This window comes from Lepidothrix coronata, unplaced genomic scaffold, assembly GCF_001604755.1.
Source record: "Lepidothrix coronata isolate B3197 unplaced genomic scaffold, Lepidothrix_coronata-1.0 Scaffold361, whole genome shotgun sequence".
Taxonomy (NCBI): domain Eukaryota; kingdom Metazoa; phylum Chordata; class Aves; order Passeriformes; family Pipridae; genus Lepidothrix; species Lepidothrix coronata.
The window spans coordinates 194,537-216,788 of NW_016690541.1; the positions used below are offsets into that span (position 1 = coordinate 194,537).

Consider the following 22,252-nt stretch of genomic DNA (forward strand, 5'->3'; position numbering starts at 1 on the left):
GGTGGGCAGCCAGCAGTACACAAGGAAAGGGCTCTCCAGGGAGGCTACAGGTGTCCACACCTGTGATAACCACCCTGTTCAGGAAAGGGACAAAAGGACACCAAGCCCCTGTTGCTCTCTTTTCCTCATGACACACTATTCCAGTGTCATGACCACTCAGTGCAGAAGCTCAGCCACAGAGAAACAGAGGCTGACCAGCAGCTTTCTTATTGCCCGAGCCACAGAATTCCAAGAGCTCCCCTCCCACAGCCAGAAGGGAGCACTCAGAGAGGCCAGGAGGGCCTCCTGAGCCACCCTAAAAGCAGCCACAGTGGTGGGCCGTGACTCAACTTTGAGATGTAGGCTTTCAACCCACAGGCTGAGGCTGCCCTTCTCCTGAGAGCATGTGGAAACCGCATAGTTTGAATTCTGCATCCTTTACATTTTATTTAAAAAGGAATCTTGGGATTTAGAGTTGCTAACCTGTGAAAAATAGTTGGGCACTGAGTCTCTTCTGGTTTTCCCTTTCAATTCCCCTGAAATATTCTGTCCACTGATGCCTAAAGTAGTCTCCAAAGTTTTGTAACTGACTGCATTGATCGTTCAACAATTGACTATGGTGTTGTACCCAGGAATTAGGAGGTCTCTGAAGCTTGGTGAGCAATACATGCCTCAAAATTTAGAGATTCTCTTAGGATCTACCTGCATCTTTTGGAGGTCAAGTACAGTTTGGTCAAGTTTGTCTTTTCCTACATATGTTGGAGAAAATGGAGTCAAACAGGAGTCAGAGTCTCACCGTTTGGATGAACTTGTTGCATATTACCTTCTTGTCACCCCTGCAGAAAAAGGTAGACAAAAATTACTATCAGCAAGGCTGGCAATACTGCCCATTCTGGTCACCCCACCATTTGTATGCAGTCTGCTTTGGTACTCCCAAACACAAGCTGCTGAACTTCTGCATGCTGCTTGTTTATCACAACTTTAGGCAGAACATCAAAAAGAACCCAAATTTCTGAGCTTCCAAAATTCTGGTTATCTGCCTTTCTGTGTATTTGGCACAACTCATGCCAGCAAATGAAGTTGCAGCGGGGCAGGCGTGTGCCACAGCTACACATCTGTGACACAGGGGAAGACAGCCCAGGCTCCAGATGGCTGCACGCACTGACAGGGCTCCAGAGGGGCTGTGCCAAGGAAACCTCACCTGCTGTTCCCCACGGACACCTGGGTGACTCCCTGCGAGTAGGTGATGGGCGCTGCAGAGTGTGCCAGGGAGAGGATCAGGCCCGGGGAGCCCACAGCAGGGCGGGATGGAGCGTGCTGGACCCCACCGCAGACTCACCACTCCTCGCCGATCCTGTACACGTAGACAATGTTGTCCGTCTGCCCGACGGCCAGTTTGGTGGAGTCTGGGGAGAAGGCCATGCCTTTGACCACGTAGCTCTTCCTGCCGTACTGCAGAGAGAGTCGGAGTGAGCGTGGGAAGGTCGGCAGCCCCGGCGCCGTCCGGCCTCGGGCCCCTCACCTTGGCGTCGGCCGGCTTGGTGGAGAACTTGTCGCGCCGCTCGCCTTGCTCGTCGTAGAGCAGCACCACGCGCTCCGCGGTGCACACGGCGAACCGGGAGCTGCTGGCGGACCAGGCCATGCAGGTCACCCGAGCCGTCCCGTCCTGCGGGCACACACAGCTCAGCGGGCACACAGCGGAGGGCCCGGCCCGCTCCCCCGTTCCTCCCCAGCCCGACCCGGCCCGGCCCGGCCTGCCCAGCCCAGCCCGACCTGCGGGGTTAGCAGGGTCCGCACGTGCCGCAGCTGCATCGCGCCCTACTCCGGGGCCGGGGCCGGGGCCGGGGCCGGGAGGGTCCCACGGGCCCGCGAGGGTCCCACAGGCCCGCCTGGCTGCCGCTGCCGCCGCCGGCTCCGCCTCGGCCCACCCCCGTTGCCGCGGCAACCCCGGCGCCAGCGCCGCGCTGACGCGAGTGCGCCGAGCCCGCGGGGACCGACCCCCCCGCCGACAGCGGCGGGGCTCGCCTTGGCTCGGTTCGGCTCGGCTCCAGCTCCGGCTCCGCCATGGAGGCGCTGCGGGCGGCGGGGCGCGCAGTGCTGCGGAGCCCGCGCCTCGCCCGGCACGGCCTGGGGCTCCGCCGGCGGCGCAGTGAGTGCGAGCGGGCACCGCTCCGGGCGGGGAGCGGGCAGGGGCCGGGCATCGCTCCGGGAAGGGAGCGGGCAGGGGCCGGGCATCGCTCCGGGAAGGGAGCGGGCAGGGGCCGGGCATCGCTCCGGGAGGGGAGCGGGCAGGGGCCGGGCATCGCTCCGGGAAGGGAGCTCGCAGCTCGGCGCGGTCGGTCTCGGATGCGGCCGCTGCCCTCCGAAGGGAGCGGTGGGGGTGCGGCTGCGCCGGGACCTGGAGCCTCAGGGCGAGGGGCTGGAGAGCCGGGCCGAGGGGCCGGGGCACTGCCGGGCAGGGGACACAGCGGCGCTGCGGCGGCTCGCCAGGCTCTCCCTGCCCCGCTCTCCTGGCAGCCGCCGCTTATGAACCGAGGCCGCCCGCACCAGGGGCTGACGGGCCCGGGCGGCCGCGCCAGGAGCTGGAACACGCTGGGCTGCACCGGAGCCCTCCCCGGTCTGCAGCGAGTGTGCCAGGCCTGTCCGTGCTGTCCGACCCGCGGACCCATCTCTGGAAGTGTTCGAGGCCAGGCTGGACGGGGCTTGGAGCAACCTGTGATGGTGGAAGGTGTCCCTGCCCATGGCAGGGGGTGGAACTGGATGAGCTTGAAGGTCCTTTCCCACCCAAACCACTCCATGATTTCATGACCCCCTCAGGCACCCCGTGGCAAGGGAGGGCTGTGTCTGGCTGTTCTCAGTCACAGCTGCCCAAAGTCTTTTGGAGCAACAGTGCTCACCTTGGCATGCATGGACAGTCCTCAGAGTTCAGTGACATAGGACTCTTCTGCCTGGGGTGGAGGTCACCAGTGTCTGCATGGCACCAGGCAGGCTCCCTGGTAGTTGTCACTTGTGCAGGAGTATGCTGTGCAAATAAGGTCTCCTGATTTCCCTGTGGGTTCAGATTATTCCAATTATGAGTTGGACCCTTCTGCAAGTGTGCCAGTAATGCTCAGGGAGCTAATCCCAGGGAAGAGGTGAAAATAACCCTGAAAAGTATTAGCTTAGCATGAACAGTACATACCGAGGCAATTCCCAGCTCTTTCTTAACACAGCATCTCTGAGGTGCGGTTGCTTCCTAGTTACTGCAGCTTGGATCCCGAGTGCTGGCCAAGCTTCCCCTTCCTTCCCTGGCAGCCTGCTTTGCTTACACTGGGGCAACCTGGGGTTTTTGATCTGCGTGTGGCACTGATTGCTGCTGCTCCTGAGGTGTGCCAGCAGCTCAGGTGGGTGAGGTGGATGCACCACTGAGAACATTTCATTTGTAACAAAACAAATGAGAACCAGGAACACAAGGTTTGTGCAGATAGCAGTGAGCACTGTAGCATCCTCAGTTGTGTGCAGATATGCAGGAGCTGTCTGCCTGTGCTGACAAAGCCTGCACATCCAGGGCTGGAGGACTAAAGCTTTGAGGGTGAACTGTCTTCTTCTGTTCCTCTTATGAGAGTGTCACAGAGCCAGGAGAGTGTCCTGCCGAGGTCAGGGAGCAGCACTGCTGTGGGGAACTCTGAAGCTTCAACAAGGTGGGGTGGCTCTGCGGGCACTAGCTGTGAGGCCGCTGGCACATGGCTTCCATGGGGTTTTGTCTTTGCAGAGCTTCCTGAGAGCTGGGCCGATATGCAGGAGCCACTGCTTGAGGGAATGTGCTTCACCCTGAAGTATCTAGGCATGACTCTGGTAGAAAAACCAAAAGGAGAAGACATGGCTGCTGCTGCCATTCGCAGGATTGTGGCCACGGTGAGACTCAGCCCTGGGGCCCTGCTATTCCAGGGTCAGAGCCCAGCCCCTGAATGCCAAGAAGTGTCCGTGTCTTAGCCCTGAGCTCCAGGGACTATGCCCTTCCCAGGAGTAGGGTGGTGTGCAGGAGGCTGCTCTTCTCTGCCTGTGTGCTGTGGGGAAGCAGCCTTCCTGCAGGACAGTCCCCGCCACCTGCTCCCACACCTGAGCCCAGCTGGGAGCAGAGCTGTGCCTGCCACAGCACGGAGGAGAGGGTGAAGTACTGGAGGAGGTGGGATCTGTCCCTTCCTGTGTGCATGGCAGTAGTGTGAAGAGATTTCAAGAGTGTTCTGTGCAGGGCATGCCTGATCTCCAGGCTCTGCTGTCCCATCCCTACTGCAGGAGCCTTTGCAGCAAGGGTCCAAGTGGGTGACACTGTACAGAGTGTGGGAGGCTCCTTCCAGCAAGGGGTGAGGTGAAGACCCTTGCCAGGTTTGCAGAGATTACTGGTGTCTTCCCACTGCCAGGCACGGGTGGGAGCTCGCAAGTTCCAGAAGGTGATTCTGACAGTGTCTCCGAGGGGCATCTCTCTGCAGGATGCAGACACAAAGGAAATGGTGGAGAACGTCTCTATCTACAGGTGGGCATGGTGTGGGGGGGCCCCAGGGGTTCCCCAGCAGCCAGCTGAGATGTTGGGCAGACAGGGAGGGCTGGGCCTTTTCTCAGCAGTACCTTCAAGCTTAGGTCTTCCTTTGGCTCCCTGAGGCCTGTGCCCTCTCCCTGCTGTGCTCCCAGCGCTGCCTGGGGCTGAGTGCAGTCCTGGGTGACCTTGAGTTCATCTGCCCATCCATCATCTCCTTGTGCCCTGCTTGTCTCTTCTGGCAGTCAGCAGGATGTTGAAGCTGGTGGTTGGAAAGCCTCACAGTTACTGCATGTCTGCCACCACTGCTGGGACTACCCTTCTGGCTGAAGGATGCCAGAAAGTGCGGCTTATTTGGGCTGCCTAAAAGTAGTTCCTATGAGAGCTGATGTTGATTTTTCCTGCTGCAAGCTGTGCTTTGGCTGGGTTGGGTGTCTGTGGGTGCTGGGTGTGAGGGGAGCATGGCTGCAGACTGGTGGCTAGATGGGAAACAGAGACAGGACATCTCTTTGCTGTAAAATTTGGACCATCCCTCTGTCTGACCTCCAGTTGTGTCCTCGGAAGCAGTCACCCTTCTGTGCTCCCCTTATCTCAATGCTTGAGTTCACACATTGGGCTGATCTGGGCATCAGAGGACCACAGAGCACACTTGGGTGGTGCAGGAGAGAATGCCTGTGGATCCAGTGATCTCTTACCTGCTGCAGGTGCCAAGCAGTCTCAGGCCCTTGCTAGGGGTTTGGGCTGCCTGGACAGCTCGGGCAGGTGACAGCCTCAGGTTGTCAGCAGTGCTTGCTGATGTGCTGGGAGTGCAGCAGACGCCCTGTGCTGAGGCCCCAGAGTGCCCTGACAGCTCTTCTCTCCACAGGATCTCCTACTGCACAACAGACAAGCTGCAGAACAAAGTCTTCGCTTACGTTGCCCAGAGCCAGGAGAGTGGGGCACTAGAGTGCCATGCCTTCCTCTCACCCAAGAAGAAGATTGTAAGCACTTCTCTTCTGCTCTTGGCTCTGTGAGGTAAGGGTGGGAACAAGGCCCTGCCTTCTCCCTCTCTGGTGAGAGGCCCTTCCCTCTACGTATCTCAGCTGGATTTGGAGCCAGGGAGCAGGTGTGCAGGGAGTGAGCAAAGGGTAGTTTCCTGTCTCAGCTCCTGGGGGTCTCCTCTTGGGGGTGGCTGTCCTCCAGGAGGAGACAGACATAGTAGTGAGCTCTGGCTTTCCATCTGTATATTCTGCAGGAAAAGGCAGTGAGGGATGCTGGGGGGTCTGGGATTTCATGGCAGTGGGGTTGTCCTGGCTTGAGGGCCCAGATGGAAGCAGATGTTCCCTCTCCTTCATGTACATAGGCACAGGCTGTGACTCTGACCGTGGCCCAGGCCTTCCAGATGGCACTGGATCTCTGGGAAGCAACACATGCAGGTAGGAGGAATTTCTCAAATGTATCCCTCTGCATAGCCCTAGGATCAAGGTCTCTGGTGTAGGACCCTGTCCTGGGCTGTGTGGAGGGGAGCTGACTCACTGCCTGGCTGATAAAACACACCAGGCAGGGAGAGTGTTGTCCCCATGGCTGTGTTCTCTGCCACTGCCCCATCTCTGGCTGGGGTGGGGTGGGAGGCATCCCTGCTCCCCATGCTGAACTGCTCTGCATCGCTGAGCTGTAGCCCTGCTCAGGACCCAGTGGTACTTGCCCTGAGCACTGATTCCCCCACCCTTGTTTGCACCCTCCCCACAGCACAGTGGGGGTTCCCTGTCCTTTGCCCACAGTCCTGCCTGTACATCCCCAGCTGGGCTTTTTCCAGGTTGCAGGCACTAACTCTGCTGCTTTTGCCCTGTCCCAGGCTCTAGGCAGGATCAGCCCTTTCACCCTTCATGTGTCATGGAGAGCAGTGAGCCCGGCAGACCCCGTGAGCCAGCCCCCCAGGGGAGCCCTCCCTTCAGACACCAGTTTGGGGTACAGTATGTGCAAGTCTGGCCCATGCCCAGGGCTGTTTGGAATTAGGGCAGGAACAGGGTGATCCTTATGCAGCTCCCTCCTCCTGCCCTCCCAGGGCCCTGTCGATACCTGCACAGCCCCCATCACACATGGCAGCGCGACATGAGGAAGAGCACTGTGCTTGCACAGCAGCTGTGGTTCCTAGGGCTCTTTGCTCTAGAAGCTCTCCTGTCAGGCCCAGCACTGCTGCAGCCTCATCCCTGCTCTGCTGGCCCTGTCACACAGGGAGCTGGGACCTGTGCTGCACACCTGGTGCCATGGCTAGGGTGAGAGCTGCCTCTGAACGAGAGGACCCTTGGGTCACCATCCTGCCAGCCTGGGCTGAGGCTCAGCCCTGCCCATCTGCACTGTGTCTCCTGCATGGCCACAGCAATTGCAGCATTGCCATCTTGCCAGTCTCACTATGTCCCTGCCCAGGAGACTGGATGCTTGGTCCTTGGCCTCATGCTTCCAGTGCAGGCCCAGCCTGGCAGTGCTTGGGGTCGTACCTGGTGCAGCCTGCTCACGGTGGTCTCTGCCTGCCCTCCCACTGCAAGGTGTGCCCACCCACCACTGTCCCTGGGCAGAGTGTGCTGTGTCAGCAGCTGTGGCAGTGTGGTCCCTGCTCACCACCTGCGTTTGGGGCATTGCTGCTGGAGGGCACGTGGGATGAGCCATGGCCTGTCTGTTCCTCGTGTGCCTGTGTGCTTGAGCCCAGAGGGTTCTGGCAGTCCAGCACTCCCAAATCTTTCCTGCTGTGGGAACCCTTTGTGCTGTGTCTGGGGAAGTGACTGTCTTGTGAAGGGGCTGGGGACTGCCCTGCTGCTCCAGACAGGCTCTGAGCGGCCCGGCCTCGCTCCTGGCAGAGACCTGCCCGTGCAGTGAGGTGTCATGGTAGTTTGTTTGTTTGTTTGCTTGCCAGGAGGAGGAAGAGGAGGAGGAAGATGATAATGTCGGTGAAAGCTTATCTGGGTAGGTGGTGAGCTGCTTCTTCCTTCCAGAGATCTCTCTGATGCACCGTCTTGTTTCCTTTTCTCTGCTCCATGCAAGGGGAGCTGCTGGGGCAATGGGCATGGTGGGATCATGGAGGAGAGCTAAATGGGACCAAGCAGAAGCTTCACACTCTGCCTCTGTCAGTTGAGAGCTCAAGTGAACAGGGGGCTGAGCTATGGAGGGACAGACCTTGCAGTCCAGCTTTTGCAGTGGAGCTGTGGGGGACAGATGGTGACCCCCGGGATGCATCCAGAGATGTTTCTTGTTCTGTTTCTGCCACTCTTAGTTGATGCCAGCCTGTCCAGACATGCCTCTCCGATGGGACTCAGAGTTGTCGCCTTCCTCTGACTGATTTCCCTGGGGCTTGGACCAGGATGAAGGCTTGGTCATGCTGACTTCTGCATGGACTGGGGCTGTGGTCTGAGCTTGATGGTGTCTGTAGAGGAGCTGATGGAACCAGTCCAGCAGTGGACTATTAATCTGCAGGTCTTTGCAGAAGTGCAGAGTGTGAGAGGCCTTTTCATCGTGGCTGTTCTCCATGTGCATGGCAGTGGGACCCAGCTGGGGTCTGGCAGTGCCACATGGCTGAGCCCGGGCTGAGCTGGTGCCAGCCAGGAACCAGTGCATGCACAGGCAGGAGCTGTGTGTGCAACCTGAGGAAGTGGCGGCCCTTTGGACATGGGGCTCCTGATGGGAAGGAGATGTGGCTATGCAATCTCAGGACAGGCTGGTCTGGGGAGGGAGTTTGGTAGCAAGTGGGCTTAAGGCCTTCTCCACTCCCAGTGCCCAGTGCTGCCTGCCTTGTCAGGGTCAGGAGTGTGCAGTGTCTCTCAGGAGGCCATGCTTGGGGTATGATAGGTGTTGTGTTCTCTTCCAAAGCAGCATGGAGGAGCCGAGGAGGGGAGCCCACAGCCCAGCAGGTAAGTTCCTTCCTTCAGTGCTGCATTGGCTCATTCCCCAACATGTCCTCTGCGGGGGGGGGGTTGATGCTCACCTGGGAAGGTCTGCTTCCCCTCCCATGCTGTGCTGGGCTCCCAGCCTCATGTCTCATGGTCCGCCATGTCTTCCTCTCTCTTTTCAGAATTAACACCTCTTGTGCCCCCAGTGTGCTCTCCTACAGCACAGCTCCTGTGCTATCGCCTGGGGCAGCCCCCGGACAGCTGGACAGGGCTGGGAGGGGTTGGAGACCTCCCCACCACTGGCCCCAGGACTGCTGGCCCCAAGACTCCCCTGGGCTAAGCCAAATCTCTGCAACAATGGACCAGCCACTCAGGATTCACCCTGTGCCTGCACCCGGGACAGCCAGTGCCTGCCCCTACCCTGGCACTGCCCTCCGGGCACGGGGGCTGCCGGCACTGCTGCCATGGAGTGCCCAGGCTGTGACACCCACTCCTTGTCCTGCTCTGCCTGCATGAACCGCCTACAGCTGCAGCTGCTCCCAGCTTGGGCTCCTCGCTCTGCCTGCTCCCAGGCCACACAGGACCACTCTGGGTGCTCTGAGCCTGCTGGATGCAGCCAGTGCACATCCTCAGGGAGCAATAGCTCTTGGCCTGGAGCAGTGTGAGGAAGGCCTTGCCCCTGCAGTTCAGCCCCACACCCTTCTCATGAGTGAAACGAGCTGGTTTTTTCAAGGAAAGCTCTGCCTTTATAGAGAAATAAACCAAGTTTTTTACTGTTGTTGTTTAGGTTTGAGTGCTGGATAGGTGCCATGCACAAGCATGAAGGGTACTGTATCTGCTGCACTGCGTGTGGTGAGGCTCGCTGTGCCCTGAGCTCACGGACCCTGGAGCTCCCATGTCTTCCTCAGCTGCAAGCCGTGAGGGAGCTGTTCCCCCTGTGCTGAGGGCTGCTGGGGCCCAGGGTGCCCTTGTGACCTGGGAGGAGCTGTTCAGGTTGTGCTGGACTGGTGTCTTGAGCACCTGTGAATGTCACCTGCGCTGATGGGGGCTGATGCTGACCATGCTGAGGCCAGGGTGAACATGAGCCCCTGTGTGCCAGCAGGTCTCAGCCTCTCCTCACATGCCTGTTCTGCTTTGAAGTGCCTCTGCCCTGCTGCACCCCAGCTGTGCTCTGCACAGGCAAGCCATGCACTTGGTTTCCTTCCCCAGACAGAGCAGAGGAGGCTGCAGCCATCAGGACATCTGGTCTCTCTGTCAAGTAACAGCTTGCAGCTATGTTCTGGCTGAGGCCCTCACTGTTGGGTTCCTGTCACATCTCCACATAGCTCCCCTTCTCAGGCTGCTGGCACTGACAGCCCAGTCAAGCAGCAATCACTGGCTGCAGCCGTGGTGGCAGGGCCAGTCTCAGCGAGTGCCGCAGGCAGCTGCCATGGGAAGGCTGGCACTGGGGAAGCTTGGGGTGCCATGAGTCAGTCAGGAGCTGTGTACTGTTTTTCTCACTCGTAGTTTCACATATTGAATCTGGTCTCGTGCCTTTCCTCCCTCAGCTGAGGGCACATAGCAACCCGTAACTGTTGTTAGAGTCAGCAGGTCATTGTCAGGCCCTCTGCTTCCAGCACCCATGTCTGCAGTTCCCTGCCCTCCTGCACTGCCATGGTCTGAGAAAGAAGTGGTGGTTTGGGGTTTTTTTGGGTGGGGGAAGTCTTTTTTGCTTCAATACCACATCCTACTTTTACATTTAATATCAGATCTTTGTGTTTCTTTTTTTATTTGGCCCCAACCAGTGCATTTTGACAATTTTTTTGTGCCTTCCCTAGCTCCTCATCTCTGCTGTAGTATGATCCTTTGATTCTTTGTGTCTGCCTACTCTTGTATTTCCCTGGCAGCCCTAATTTTTTTAATGTACTCTAAAAAACAAGCCAGTGGGCAAAACAAGGTATTTGTCTTTCTGGAGCTGCGACCATGCTCCCTGCAGCCCAGGGTACAGCCCAGCAGCAGTTGCATCCCATCCCCACTCAGGTACCCCCTTCCTCACCTGAGCAGAAAGCAGTGCAGGCCCCTCCAGCCAGCAGCCTGTCAGGGTGAGGCCTTGTCCCCTTCTTGGTCCTGCTGCCAGGATGTCTGCTCTCTGCAGAGACGCAGCTGTGATGCCATCCTCAGTGGGACAGCCTGCCACTGGTCCAGCAGCACAACATGGCCCAGCATGCAGCACTGGCTCTCCCTCAAGGGCCAGAGGGGTGCAAGGTGACCTTGGAGGACCTGCAGCTTTTGCCCAGCATGCAGGAAGAGGTCTTCTCCTAAGGGCCAGACAGATGTATTCAACAACTACTGATACACATACATGTGCACAGACACACACAAGACCTGCAGCTTTGCAGGGACAAGGCTGCCTTTGAGCCAGGATGCTTTTATTGAAAAGACCCTGCCACAGGAGTCACTTATCCCATCCCTTCCCCACCTAGTCCTGCAGCAGGAGCTGAGCAGCACCTGGAAGGAAGAGTCCTGAAAGTGCTTTTATTGGGAGGTTTATTCCTGGAAGACGCTGGATCCTGTGATGCTTGAGTCCAGGGCTGCAGGGCCAGCACATGGCAGGCTGCAGAGCAGAGCACGGAGGGAGAGCAGCAGCCAGGGCAGCAGAGAGCCTCCTTGTATCATCCTGTTCCCTCCAACTGAGACCTTGCAGGCCTCACCACATTGCCTCCTCCAGGCAGCACAGGCATTGTGCTCACAGAGTGCTCAGCAGCTCCCCACAAATAGCCTGAATTTGAGCCCTACTACAGACACGGTGCAGCCACAGCCATGCCCTGGCACTGCCCACTCTCCCAGCTCTGTGGGGCTCTCACTAGCAATCCCTGCCCAGGCACTGTGCCAGTACTCACTTCTCATCCTCATTTGTGTCTTTGTCCTCTGTAGTAGAGAGAGGCCTCGAAGTCCCTGTGTGGCCATGACAGAGTGCAGTGGAGCCCTGTTCTCCAGCAGCAATCCACTCTTCTTCCCCTGTGCTGGCTGGGCCCAGCCCCACAGACAAACACTCCTGCCACCTGGCCACAGCTCCCCTGGTAGCACTGGGGCAATGCCTGCACTGCCCCATCCCCTCAGCCTCAGGGCCCAGAGGGGAGCAACTCCCGTCCTCCACAGGCAGCCCCCCAAGCCCAGACAGGCAGCTGAGAGCAAAGTCTGTCCCGGGCTGACACCAGGCAGGCGTCCAGTGCCACGGCTGCACCCAGGGCTTTGACCAAGCCGGTGCCCAGGGACGTGGCCACCCTCAGGCCAGTGCACTGCCCCCTCGGCTCCCCTCAGCTCCCCCCCAGCCGGTGGTGTGGACCCCCACCCGCTCTCAGCTCCGTGCTCCGCAGCGGCAAGGGAGCGGGGCCAGGGTGCGGGATGGGCAGGGCCACACTCTGCATGCACGACTGGGAGCCAGCTCCAGGCACATCCCCGGACAGGTGCCCTCGGGAAAGTGGGAGTTCTGATACGTGGATCATCGCATGCTGAGTTCCAGGCTGGGCGCCTGGTGCTGCCTCTTCTTCCAAGGCCTGCTTTGGCTCTAGCAGGACACTCAGGACCCCAGACGCAGAGCTGGTGCTGCACTTACACCTCGATGATATTGACCGAGGGAGATTTCTTCTATGAGAGAAAAATTTGCTTTAAGGCCCTGCTTTGCTGTGCCCCTGGGATCAGACCCCTTGGCAGAGCCCCCCAAGCCCACAGCAGGCACCAAGACCAGCAGAACTCAGCAGAGCAGGGTCAGTTTGCAGTAGGGATCCAAGAGGAGGGATCTCTGGCAAGGAGTAATCAAGAAGCTGGAAAATCTGGAGGAGGGGAACTGGGGCCTTGAAGTCCCAACAGGAAGGTTCTGCTCCTGACATCCGCTGGAAACCAAGATATGGAATCAGTGGGGCAGTCAGGTAACACAGTGAGGGGGCAGTCAGGCAACACCATTGACAGAGGCGGCAGATGAGACACAAGCAAAAACCTAACACACAGTCCCATTAGAGCATCAGGGCTATAAATCACTGTCTTTGGCAGGTAACAAAGGAGAAGTGTCAGGTGCTGAGGGAAAGTACTCCTCCCTTCCCATCCACAGCCTGGCACAACATCTCCATCAGGGTGGGGAAAGGGCTCTGGAATGACTCGTGTGGTGATAACCTGGAGTAGGCTGTGGTGAAGGCAGAAAGTAAGCAGTGACAGACCAGTGCAGGAACCACAAGAACAGCTGCCCAGCCTGTCCACTCCTGCCTGAACAGGCAGGAGCCAGACCAGTCCATTGGTGCAGGAGAAGTGCAGCCTTGGAGGGGCATGGTGAAGGGTCTGTTACAGTGAGAGGACAGACCGGGGAAGAGCCATCCCATCTGACATATCCTGTTGTCTCTTCCAGTGTTTCTCTTGCAATCACCCATGGGGCACACACACTGCCCTGAAGAGACCAGGACTCACTGCACCCTAAAACTCCTCACTCTTTAGGGTGAGAGCATAAGCTGGAGTGTTTCTGTTTCTGGAGAGATTCAGAACCTGTGGAGGCCACAAGCCCCAGCAGACATCCCATGCCATCCCTTCTGCCAGCCCTCCCCTCTCACCTTGCTCCGCAGCAGCCCTCCGCTCGGTCGCTCAGGTGTGCTGTGCTCTGAGGATGGCTTCGTCTTCTCTTTGTTGTTGTTGGAGTCGTTATCCTTGATGATGTCATACTGTCTGCAGAACAGGGCAATCACCGCTGCCAAAAGACAGATGGGATGAAGGACTCCCTTGAAAGATGGGATGAAGGACTCCCTCGCACTGGCCGTGCCTGCCTCCCCTCCTTGCAGCATCCCAGCTGCAGAGCAGTGGCACCCAGGGCTCCCCAGGGTACTGCACACCCACACCCTTCATGTATCAGCCTGCACCACCCAAGGCACCTCTGCACGTGGGGCTGGGCCAGTCTCCTCGGGCAGACAGGCATGGAAGTGGCCAAGGCCACTGGGGCACTTGGGACATGCTCAGTGCTCACCAAGGGCAGATGCTCAGGCACTTGGAGAGGGACAGTGAGGTCAGTGAGCAGCTGGATGGGTTTTGGACTACCTCCAGCAAGGCACTAAAGTTACAGGGCTAGTGCTTGTGACTCTCACAAAAACCAGCCCTTGGCTTTGTCTGTACAAACTGGCTGTAGAGTCAGTCACTTTGCCATGGTTTCACAGCACCCATCTCACACAGCATGTCCCACACCTGGGGACCCTGGACACAGGAGTATGGAGCGATGCCCCCAGCTGTGACTGTGCTGGTCAAACTCCAGCGTGTGTGTGATAACACACAGGCACACAGAGTGGGCCTGACTCCTCCCTGTTGGCACTCTGACACACCAACCTGTGCCACGTTGTCTTGTATTTTCTTCCAGTGCACTAGAAAAGTGTCAAGGACAGGAAAAGGAGAGATTCCTGCAATATACCACTACAAAATCCACTTTTCCTGGGAAGGGAGTAGAGGACCAATGACTTCCCATTCATAGCAGCTGCATGTCACTAGTCAGGAGCCGACTTACCTACTAGGCTCCCATGCTTCCAGGGCAACCTGCTGTCTGCTGGAGCACTAGCCTTAATCATGCTGTACAGGAGCACATCACCTACCTTACAGCTACACCAGCCAGTGCAGCAGTGTTCTCAGATGTCAGACCCACTAGCTAAGGCCCAAGCAACACACCCACTCGTTACCGTCACGTGGGATGCTCCCACCCTGTAATTCTGGGTCCCACACTGTCTCCTGCTCTTCCACATACTCCAGGCCATGATAGCTGAGCAGTGGCTGTGGTTGCTCCTTTTACCCCACTGGCTCTATCTCCTACAGAGATTCAATGGACTTACTGGAAAGGATGCCAGACCCACATCATTGTGCCTCTGCACTCTCTTGAGCCACATCCTCTTCGTGCATCCTGGATTGCACCTCTGCCCCAGCCCACCAGAATGCTGCTTGTGGCACTCACCGGCCCACATGAGCAGCACAGCCACGATGATGATAATCTCGCCTGTCTGCAGCTGCCGGTCTTTGTCCAGCCCTTCCATGGTGATGTCACCTGCAGAGAAGAGACCCTAGGCAGGGCTGGCAACAGATACCCTCGCACATAGCAACACTGGAGGATCTGAGGAACTCCAAAGGAGAGAAACCCACTTCCCCCAAACAAGGATGGGTGTGGGATATCCTCTCTCCTGGCTGGGGAGAGGACACACATCCTATGGCTTTCCTGTGTCAGATTAACTATCCTTGCTACAAAGGCAGCCAGTCATTCCAACAGCTTGTTTGGGTTCACATAGGGACTGCACAATGCATGCCAGTAATCACTGAGATCACTCCCTATGCAGGGGCCAGGGCAGGTCAGGAAGGCTCTCAGCTGAACAGAAAAGTTCTGAGGAAAGTCAGCCATCTGCTTGTCCTACCATACTCAAGACCCCCTCTCATACTCAGTGCTGGAGACAGACTCCTGTGCCCTCTCTGGGCATCATCTCTTGGATTATCTCTCATGGGCCAGCATGTAGGCAACTCCAAGGCAACAGGGACATGGGTCGGAAAGGAGACCATGGGGCTCTGTCATTTCTCCTTTGGTAGCCTGCAGCCTGGATGATCTGAGAGCCCGTTCAGTATTGGCTTCCTACAGGCAGCAGCTGTGCTGGCCACAGTCTGCCTAGCCGAATAGGTGCCAAGACCTGGGACAGGAGGGCTGCAAACCAGGGCTTTGGGGACATTACCAGGGCCACAATGGACAAAGCAGCAGCCTGTACAACCCTGTGTGTCCCCAGCCTGCTGCTCAGGACAGCACCTTCCTCACTGGCCGCTGAATCCCTGCTTGTCTGCTGTGGAGACCTCCAGGTGTGGCCCCACCAGCAGTGCCTGGACAAGCCGGAAGGAGCTCACCTTGGTTGGAGCTGTTGGAAGGCAGGCGGTCAGTCTCCTTCAGGGTGCGGAAGTGGACACGCTTGCTGGCCTGGCTCTCCCCATACAGGCCGATGCTCTGCACCTGGATGATGTAGTCGGCATCCTCTGCCAGGTCCCACAGCACGCAGGCACGGTTGGTGGTGTTCACCTCCCGGATGAAGCGCTGCATCTGCCCGTCCTGCCGCTGCCAGAGGGAAGAGCTGTCAGCCCCCAGAGGCTGCTCCTGGCTGCAACAGGCACAGTCCCCAGGCTGCAGGGCTGTGCTGGGCACACTGCCCTCATTCCTCCCTTCCCAGGCAACCATCCACCCTGGGGTGGGCCAGGCTAGCCAGCACTGCGCTAGGCAGCAGCCCTGCATGGTTTGAGGGCCAGGTGTCTCTCTGGAGAAGCCACTATCATCCAGGGCTGCGCAGGTGGAGCAAGCAAGCGAAGAAGGGTTATGTCATGGCTGAAGCAAGATCTTTATCCAGAGAAATCACAGAGAAACTACTGGAGGGACTACTCCCAGTGCAGCCTGCGGTCTGCTGCCTCCCACCAGGATGGATGGCTCAGATGGGGCGCCCTGGCAAGGGCACTTCAGCAGCGCAGGTGCCCTTGGGCAGGTACCAGAGGAGCCTCAGACTGCGGAAAAAGGGCTGACATAGGAGCATGCTGGTAATCAGTGTCCCCAGCCCCCTGGGGACAGAGCCTGGATACCTGCTGTAGGATGGCATAGCCGATGACCACATCTCCTTCTGGGACGTCCCAGGAGACTGTGGCAGAGTTTGCCTTCAGCTGTGTCACAGTCACGTTGACAGGGGACGGTGGCCTGTCTGGATGAGCCAGGCATGGAGCAAGGCGAGGCATAGGAAAGAGGCAAAAGAAGATGTCTTAGAACAGGCACTCATCCCTGCACACCACCATGGGGCCTCTCCAACACCTGCCTGTGGCAACACGTTGGCCAGGGCTATAGGGAGCAGCTTCCCTGGTGAATCTGTCCCCAGGAGAGGAGTGGCACAGCAGCTGCATGAGGCTGAGCCCTGCCAGCCCACTGTGTGTGTGAGGAGTGTGCAGGCACAGAGCTCTGGGACTGTCCTGCGGATGGGAACATCACGGATCCTGGCACACCACCTAGAAGTGCGTAGGAAGCAGCCCAGACACAGCAATGATACACTGACTGTGACAGAAAAATGGGGCAGCTTGGAATAAACGCACTCTGCAACTCAATCTGGCCATTTCCCCTGCCTGGCATTACTCCTTGCTCCAGGGTGTGGAGGAAAGGCCAATGCTGAAGGCAGAGCTGGCTGTCCCAGCAGTGCAGTGCCACTGGCTGCAAAGCTGGCTGCAAAGCTGGCAGCAACGCTCAGCCGTTGCTGTTCTGCACAAAGCTGACCTGACTGACCCCTGACTGACCATCACCACTTTGAGATTTCACAGCACTAAGAGCACGGCAGGACCCTACACAGTCCTGCACACAAAGCCAAATTTTGTCTTGAAATAACACACAGCAGCACATGAAAGACACTGAGGCTGCTGTTCGTGTGTCCTGACTCTCGTAAACAAGTCAGTGTTGTTCTACAAGCTGCCCATGTAGCACAAAGTCAGCGTTGTGATTTATACAGATAGAAAAAGAGCCCCAGAAGGCACCTGAGAACAAGAGAAAGGTCAGCTGTGACATCAACAACAACCCCAGTTAGAGTGACAAGGAAAGGTGTTTTCTGCAGGCCAGCTATTTTAGTGCATTCATTCACATCTGAAAATACCCAGCTCCAGATCAAACCAGGAGAAGGCTGTGGTTCCCACTCTGAGAAGTTCGGGATTGTGGTCTGCCAAGGGCAATTAAAACAGACAGGAGAGCCCAGAAAATACGAAAAATTGTTCTCAGAGAGACCATGGGACTGAGTGTATCTCCAGAAGTTTGACACACCATCAGGAGAGAGGGTCACTGGAGACAACATGAACAAGGATATCACAGGGTTCTGTGCTTCTCTTTCAGAACAGGACTCGGGAAAAGTGGAAAAGATTCAAAGATACACTCAAATATCCTTTATCCCACAAAGAATGTCTCTCTGTAGTTTTGCCAGCAGGGATCTGGTTTATCACTAGCCTATGAGAGGGAGCCCCTGAGCCATGTCTGTATCCGTGCACTCTGCTTTCCCATACGCCATCAGCAAAACAGGCTGACCAAAGCCACGGCCCCAGCCCTGGCCACTGCCCAAGGTGTATGTACTCTGTGGGCACAGGAGCTGAGCTCCCTGCAGATGGAATCATAGAATCATTAAGGTTGGAAAAGACCTCCAAGATCATCAACTCCAACTTTTGACCAAATAACCCCATGCCCACTAAACCATATCGCAAAGTGCCACGTCCGGTCATTTCTTGAACATTTCCAGAAGTGGTGACTCCACCACTGCGCTGGGACCCCTGTTCCAATGCTTAACCACTCTTTCAATAAGAAATTGTTCCTAACATCCAACCTGAACCTCCAACTGGTGCAACTTGAGGCCATTTCCTGTTGTCCTATCACTAGTTATCTGGGAGAAGATCCTGACCCTGGCCTAGCTCCACCCTCCTGTCAGGGAATTGTAGAGAGCAAGAAGGTCCTCTCTGAGCCTCCGTTTCTCCAGGCTGAGCCCCCTCAGCTCCCTCAGTCACTCATCAGACTTGGGCTCCAGCCCCTTTCCCAGCTCCATCGCCTTTCTTTGAACACGCTTCTTTTCCTTCTTGTCGTGAGGGGCCCAAAACTGACCCCAGGACTGGAGGTGCCTTACCAGTGCCCAGCACAGGGGGACAGCCACTGTCCTGGTCCTGCTGGCCACAGTATTGCTGACACAAGCCTGTGTGCCCTTGGCTTTCTTGCCCACCTGGGCACATGCTGGCTCATGTTCAGCTGCTGTCGACCAGCACTCCAAGTCCTTTTCTGCTGGGCCTGGTCTGGTTTTCCACCCCAGCCATTACCACTGTCAGGTCAGCTGCACAGTTCACAGTCCAGCTGTGGCAGCACCCTGTCAGCCGGCAAACTACCACTCCCCCGTGCTGTCCCAGGCACAGGCATTTCAAAGTGTGGGAGTATGAGGGGCTGCATGGTTCTGCTGGCCTTCAGGCGTAAGAACAGTTGTCGTACAGCACCACTGTGCTAGCAAACATAGTGGGGTCAGAACAGCCCAAGAATCCAGTGGTGGAGATTCGTTTGAGAACTGATTTGATCTACACCAACCAGGATGTGTCCAAACCACTCTTGGGCATGGCCTGGGAGCTAGCACGAGCCAGAAACCATTCCTGGCGGGTAGCACTGACGTGCCCCCCTCTTTGGAACTCATGAGCTTAATACTATGGATGTGACCAAACCCTGCCAGCTGGCCTCGGGACAAGAACAGGACATGGTGCTCCACAGGATACATCTACAGCAATAAATTAGGGGGCTTTTTACATCTAACAGAATTAAAAAGAGTCCTGAACATGCGCAATGGGGGCAACTGGACTCCCAGCCTTTAAGTGTATGTGAGGAAATTAAAGACAGGGTCTGACATCTCTGTGACACAGAAGTTTGTGGATGGAGCTTGTAGCAGGCTCCCAGCTCTGCGCAAGAATTTTCTAGGCTTCTGCAGGGAGCCCAGCCTGGCCCAGCCCAGGTTTTTGGGCTGGGGATGCTGAGACACGGCCCTGGGACTGTCACTCGATTATTTGAGAACAAAGGCACTGCACTGATTCACAAGCCATGCTGCTGGGTCCACCTGGGGCTGACAGAACTGCTCCAGCTGTACTTAGCCGGAGCTTGCACAGGCCCCGTGCAGAGGCAACACTCACTGGTAGCAGGAGGGTGAGAGGATCCGGGGGCACAGCAGAGCCACAGCACACATGGCTCAGTGTGCCAGACCTCATGCATCCCAAACACAACTGGTGCAGCCTCCAGGCCAACAGCCCTGAACCTCTGTGACAGGAGACCTGGTGTCCAGGCTGCAGTTCTGCATTGGAAAAAACAGTGTTCCTTTGTCAGTTTGACACTGAGCGAACTGCAGAAAATACATTTCTGAGCACACGGGATTTGCACTCCTGGCAGAAAAAGATAAGACAGGAAGCCTCAGAAGTCAAAACTTCTGAGAAGTTAACCCTACATACACAGGACAATGCTTAATCCAAATGACCTCTGCTCTGCAGCCAGGCTGGGAGAGCTGTAGTTGTTCAGCCTGGAGAGAAGGCTCTGGGGAGACCTCAGAGCCCCTGCTAGTGCCTAAAAATTCCAAGAGAGCTGGAGGGGGACTTTGGACAAGGACCTGGAGGGACAGGACAAGGGGGAATGGCTTCACACTGACAGAGGGCAGGGTTAGATGGGATATGGGGGAGAAAGACTTGCCTGTGAGGGTGGTGAGGCCCTGATACAGGTTGCCCATAGAAGCTGTGGCTGCCCCTGTCCTGGAAGGCCAAGTTGGATGGGGCTTGGAACAACCTGGTCTAGTGGAAGGTGCCCTTGTTCACGGCAGAAAGGGTGGAATTAGATAGTCTTTAAGGTCCTTTCCAACCCAAACCATTCCCGGATTCTATGATATGCAAGATGAGACCTCACTGAAAGTTGTTACAACAAGACCTCCAAAGGACAAAGCTTTGTGTATGGTCCCCACACAGCATCTAACATTGTCCAGCCAGCTCTGCAGCTGAGGTCAGAGTAGCTTCATGCCAGAGCTGTTGCCATAAAGATCCGTGAATGCAAGGGCTCCAAAAAACATGCTCTCTGATAACCACGTTCTGGCTATAAAGCCAAGCTGGGCTCTCTGGGAAAAGTGTGCCACTGTTTAGCCTTGTTCAGTGCATTAACCACTAATGATTCTGCATCATTTATAATTTGTCCAGCTTCACTTTTTATTAAAGCTGTATTACAAAAGGGGCATCCCACAGAAAGCACAGTCACTTACTTAAGGCCTGGCGCAGGTTTTGTCCTGCCTGTTCAGCAGTGTGCTCCTTTTAAGCCTGATTAAGGGGTGGGAAGACCTGGGCTGTGTGCAGAAGCCAGTAGCACTGCAAGCCTGCATTTGGGCACCAGGAGGGATGGCTGGTGGGCAGTGGGAGGGATGGTCAGTCGGTAGCTGGGCACGGGACCAGATCTGCCACACAGCTCGGCTCCATGGGTTAGCAAAGGGGCTGGACAAATACCCCTGACGAGGGATGCTGGCAGATGTGGTGCTGCAGAGGGACAGGGCATAGCTCCATCGGTGCCCTCCTCATCCTGCTGTGACATGGAGAGGGAATCACCCCTGCCCCTCGGCCCGTGCCCTTGGGGCTACGGCTCAAGGGCACCCAGATGTTTGCCCAACTTACTGCTGCAGCAGGGAGTAAGCACCAGACCGCACATCTAAAAATAAGTGGCCCCTTTTTAACACCCCTGACTGCATCTCTTCCAGAATCCGTCAGCACGTATCTTGCAAGGAGACGGAAAACACGGCAGAATGTAGCAGAACGCGTCTGGCACTCGCAATTCGATTTAATATCTCAGTAACCTGACGAGGGGCAAACTGACAGCAGGAGGCGGCTGCTGACAGCGAGTCATCCCGACGAGTCAAGGGGCACAAGGACAGCGGTGCCCTGGGTGCACTGAGCTCGGTGTCCCGGCGAACACCGGCAGGAAGGGACAGGATCCCCGCCAGGCGGGGCCGGCCGCAGCCCGCCGCAGCCCGGGGCAGGAGCTCCATCGGGGCAGGACGGGATGCGGGGACTGCGCTCCGCGGGTCACGGAGCGCCCGCGGCGGGAGTCCCCGGGAAGGGCAGCGCGGCCGCAGCCGTCCGGCGGGGAGGGGACACGACACGGCCGAAGGCACGGGGGGCTCAGGGGCCGCGGCGTCACGGGGATGCCCGAGGGGTGCCCGAGGGGTGCCCGGGGTCTGCGGCCAAGGCCACGCCGGGGACGGGGGGAAGACCGGCGGGAGAGTCCGGGGGGCCGTAGCCCACGGCAGGGGCGGGCGCCCGCCAGCGTCCCCCCGCCCGGGGGGCGCCAGGTCCGCAGCGACGCGTGGCCCCGGTGCCCTCCCGGCCCGGCCGCACTTACTGGCTCGCACGAGGCAGAGGTCGCAGCCGAAGAGCACCAGGACGGGGCTGAGCAGCGCCGAGACGCGGGCCATGGCGGCAGGGGCTGCGGCCCGGCCGGGCGGCAGCCCTGGCACCGGCCCGGCTCCCTGCGCCGCGGGACGGAGCGGGGCCGAGCCCCGGCCGCAGCGCGGGGGGGGCGGAACGGCCGCCCGGCCCGGCCCGCCCCCGAGCTGCACCGCAGCGGCTCCGGCACCGCCTCCCAGCCCGGCCCCCCGAGCCGTACCCCCGGATCACCAGCACCGCCCCCCGAGCCGCCCCCCAAACCGCCGGTACCGCCCGCACCTCGTGCTGGACCCCCGGAGCCACCAGCGCCGCTCCCGCTATCGTTCTCCAGAACCCCCCGGTGCCCCGCCATGCTGCACCCCCAGTGACTCCCAGCGCCCACTCTCCCCGTGCTGGACCCCCAGTAGTTCCCAGCAGCCACTCTCTCCAGCGCGAGAGGCTCCACAATCAGGGACGTGTCCTGGGCCGTGGGGCCATGATCACACCTAGTGAGCACCATCGGCTCACTGGTGTCACGACTGCTGGGCGCTGATAGCTGCCGACATTAGAGCTGATGCTGCAGCACAGTCCCACAGCTCCTCTGCAGCTGGGGGTGCTCTGGCCCCTCCAGGGTGCTGCTCCATGCGCACATGAAGACACAGGCATGGGCTGTGTCCCATTCCCAGGAGAGGCAGCACTGGGCTAGTGAAGTGGTAGGGAAATAAGAAAACGAACCCAAACCATCCTCTATTGCCTCACAGGAGTGCAGTAACTTACAGGAAGGAGAATCTTGGTGGGAATCTATGGTTCCTAAGGTGGCTCTGCCTAGCTGTGGCTTTGGGCAGACTTGGGGGCTCCTGAGGCTCCTCCCTGCCCAGCTGATGTCCTTGGCTGCAGCCTGCATTGTCCTGGTCATGTAGCACAGCTGGAGCCAAATAGGAGTTTAGACCATGCCCTGGATGAG

The 22,252-nt window shown here is 57.9% G+C and overlaps 3 protein-coding genes across 12 annotated transcripts in view; 1 reads left to right on the forward strand and 2 right to left on the reverse strand.

Moving 5' to 3' along the window:
- Nucleotides 1-1,834, reverse strand: part of IFT172 (intraflagellar transport 172) — a 36,012-nt gene extending 34,178 nt beyond the window's left edge. The window contains exons 1-4 of the mRNA XM_017838815.1: nt 1,753-1,834; nt 1,502-1,645; nt 1,319-1,431; nt 776-815 (exon numbers count right to left, since the gene is read on the reverse strand). Coding sequence (XP_017694304.1) covers nt 776-815; nt 1,319-1,431; nt 1,502-1,645; nt 1,753-1,791 — 336 coding nt within the window. The 5' untranslated portion in view covers nt 1,792-1,834. The remainder of the gene's footprint in view (nt 1-775; nt 816-1,318; nt 1,432-1,501; nt 1,646-1,752) is intronic.
- Nucleotides 1,835-2,035: 201 nt separating this feature from the next.
- LOC108509391 (low density lipoprotein receptor adapter protein 1-like) lies at nt 2,036-9,112 on the forward strand. 6 transcript variants are annotated; one of them, XR_001878619.1, is made up of 8 exons: nt 2,036-2,128; nt 3,731-3,873; nt 4,380-4,492; nt 5,358-5,472; nt 5,835-5,907; nt 7,383-7,432; nt 8,336-8,373; nt 8,535-8,609. XR_001878619.1 is itself a non-coding variant. In XM_017838797.1 (8 exons), the coding sequence occupies exons 1-8, from the start codon at nt 2,044-2,046 to the stop codon at nt 8,866-8,868; spliced, it is 1,026 nt and encodes a 341-aa protein (XP_017694286.1). In that variant the 3' UTR covers nt 8,869-9,112. The 6 variants fall into 6 exon arrangements, 5 of the variants coding, with proteins under 5 accessions (XP_017694286.1, XP_017694287.1, XP_017694285.1 ...); XM_017838797.1 differs by lacking the exon at nt 8,336-8,373 and adding an exon at nt 6,327-6,439 and having other exon boundaries at nt 2,044-2,128; nt 8,535-9,112; XM_017838798.1 differs by lacking the exon at nt 2,036-2,128 and adding an exon at nt 6,327-6,439 and having other exon boundaries at nt 3,070-3,873; nt 8,535-8,800.
- A 1,627-nt stretch (nt 9,113-10,739) lies between these two features.
- FNDC4 (fibronectin type III domain containing 4) lies at nt 10,740-21,403 on the reverse strand. 5 transcript variants are annotated; one of them, XM_017838826.1, is made up of 6 exons: nt 21,266-21,403; nt 15,946-16,061; nt 15,229-15,433; nt 14,303-14,392; nt 12,930-13,063; nt 10,740-11,979 (listed from the first exon to the last, which is right to left on the reverse strand). In XM_017838826.1, the coding sequence occupies exons 1-6, from the start codon at nt 21,336-21,338 to the stop codon at nt 11,944-11,946; spliced, it is 654 nt and encodes a 217-aa protein (XP_017694315.1). In that variant the 5' UTR covers nt 21,339-21,403; the 3' UTR covers nt 10,740-11,943. The 5 variants fall into 5 exon arrangements, with proteins under 5 accessions (XP_017694315.1, XP_017694316.1, XP_017694314.1 ...); XM_017838827.1 differs by having other exon boundaries at nt 10,740-11,976; nt 21,266-21,369; XM_017838825.1 differs by lacking the exon at nt 10,740-11,979 and adding an exon at nt 12,015-12,224 and having other exon boundaries at nt 21,266-21,369.
- Between the last annotated feature and the right edge of the window lie 849 nt (nt 21,404-22,252).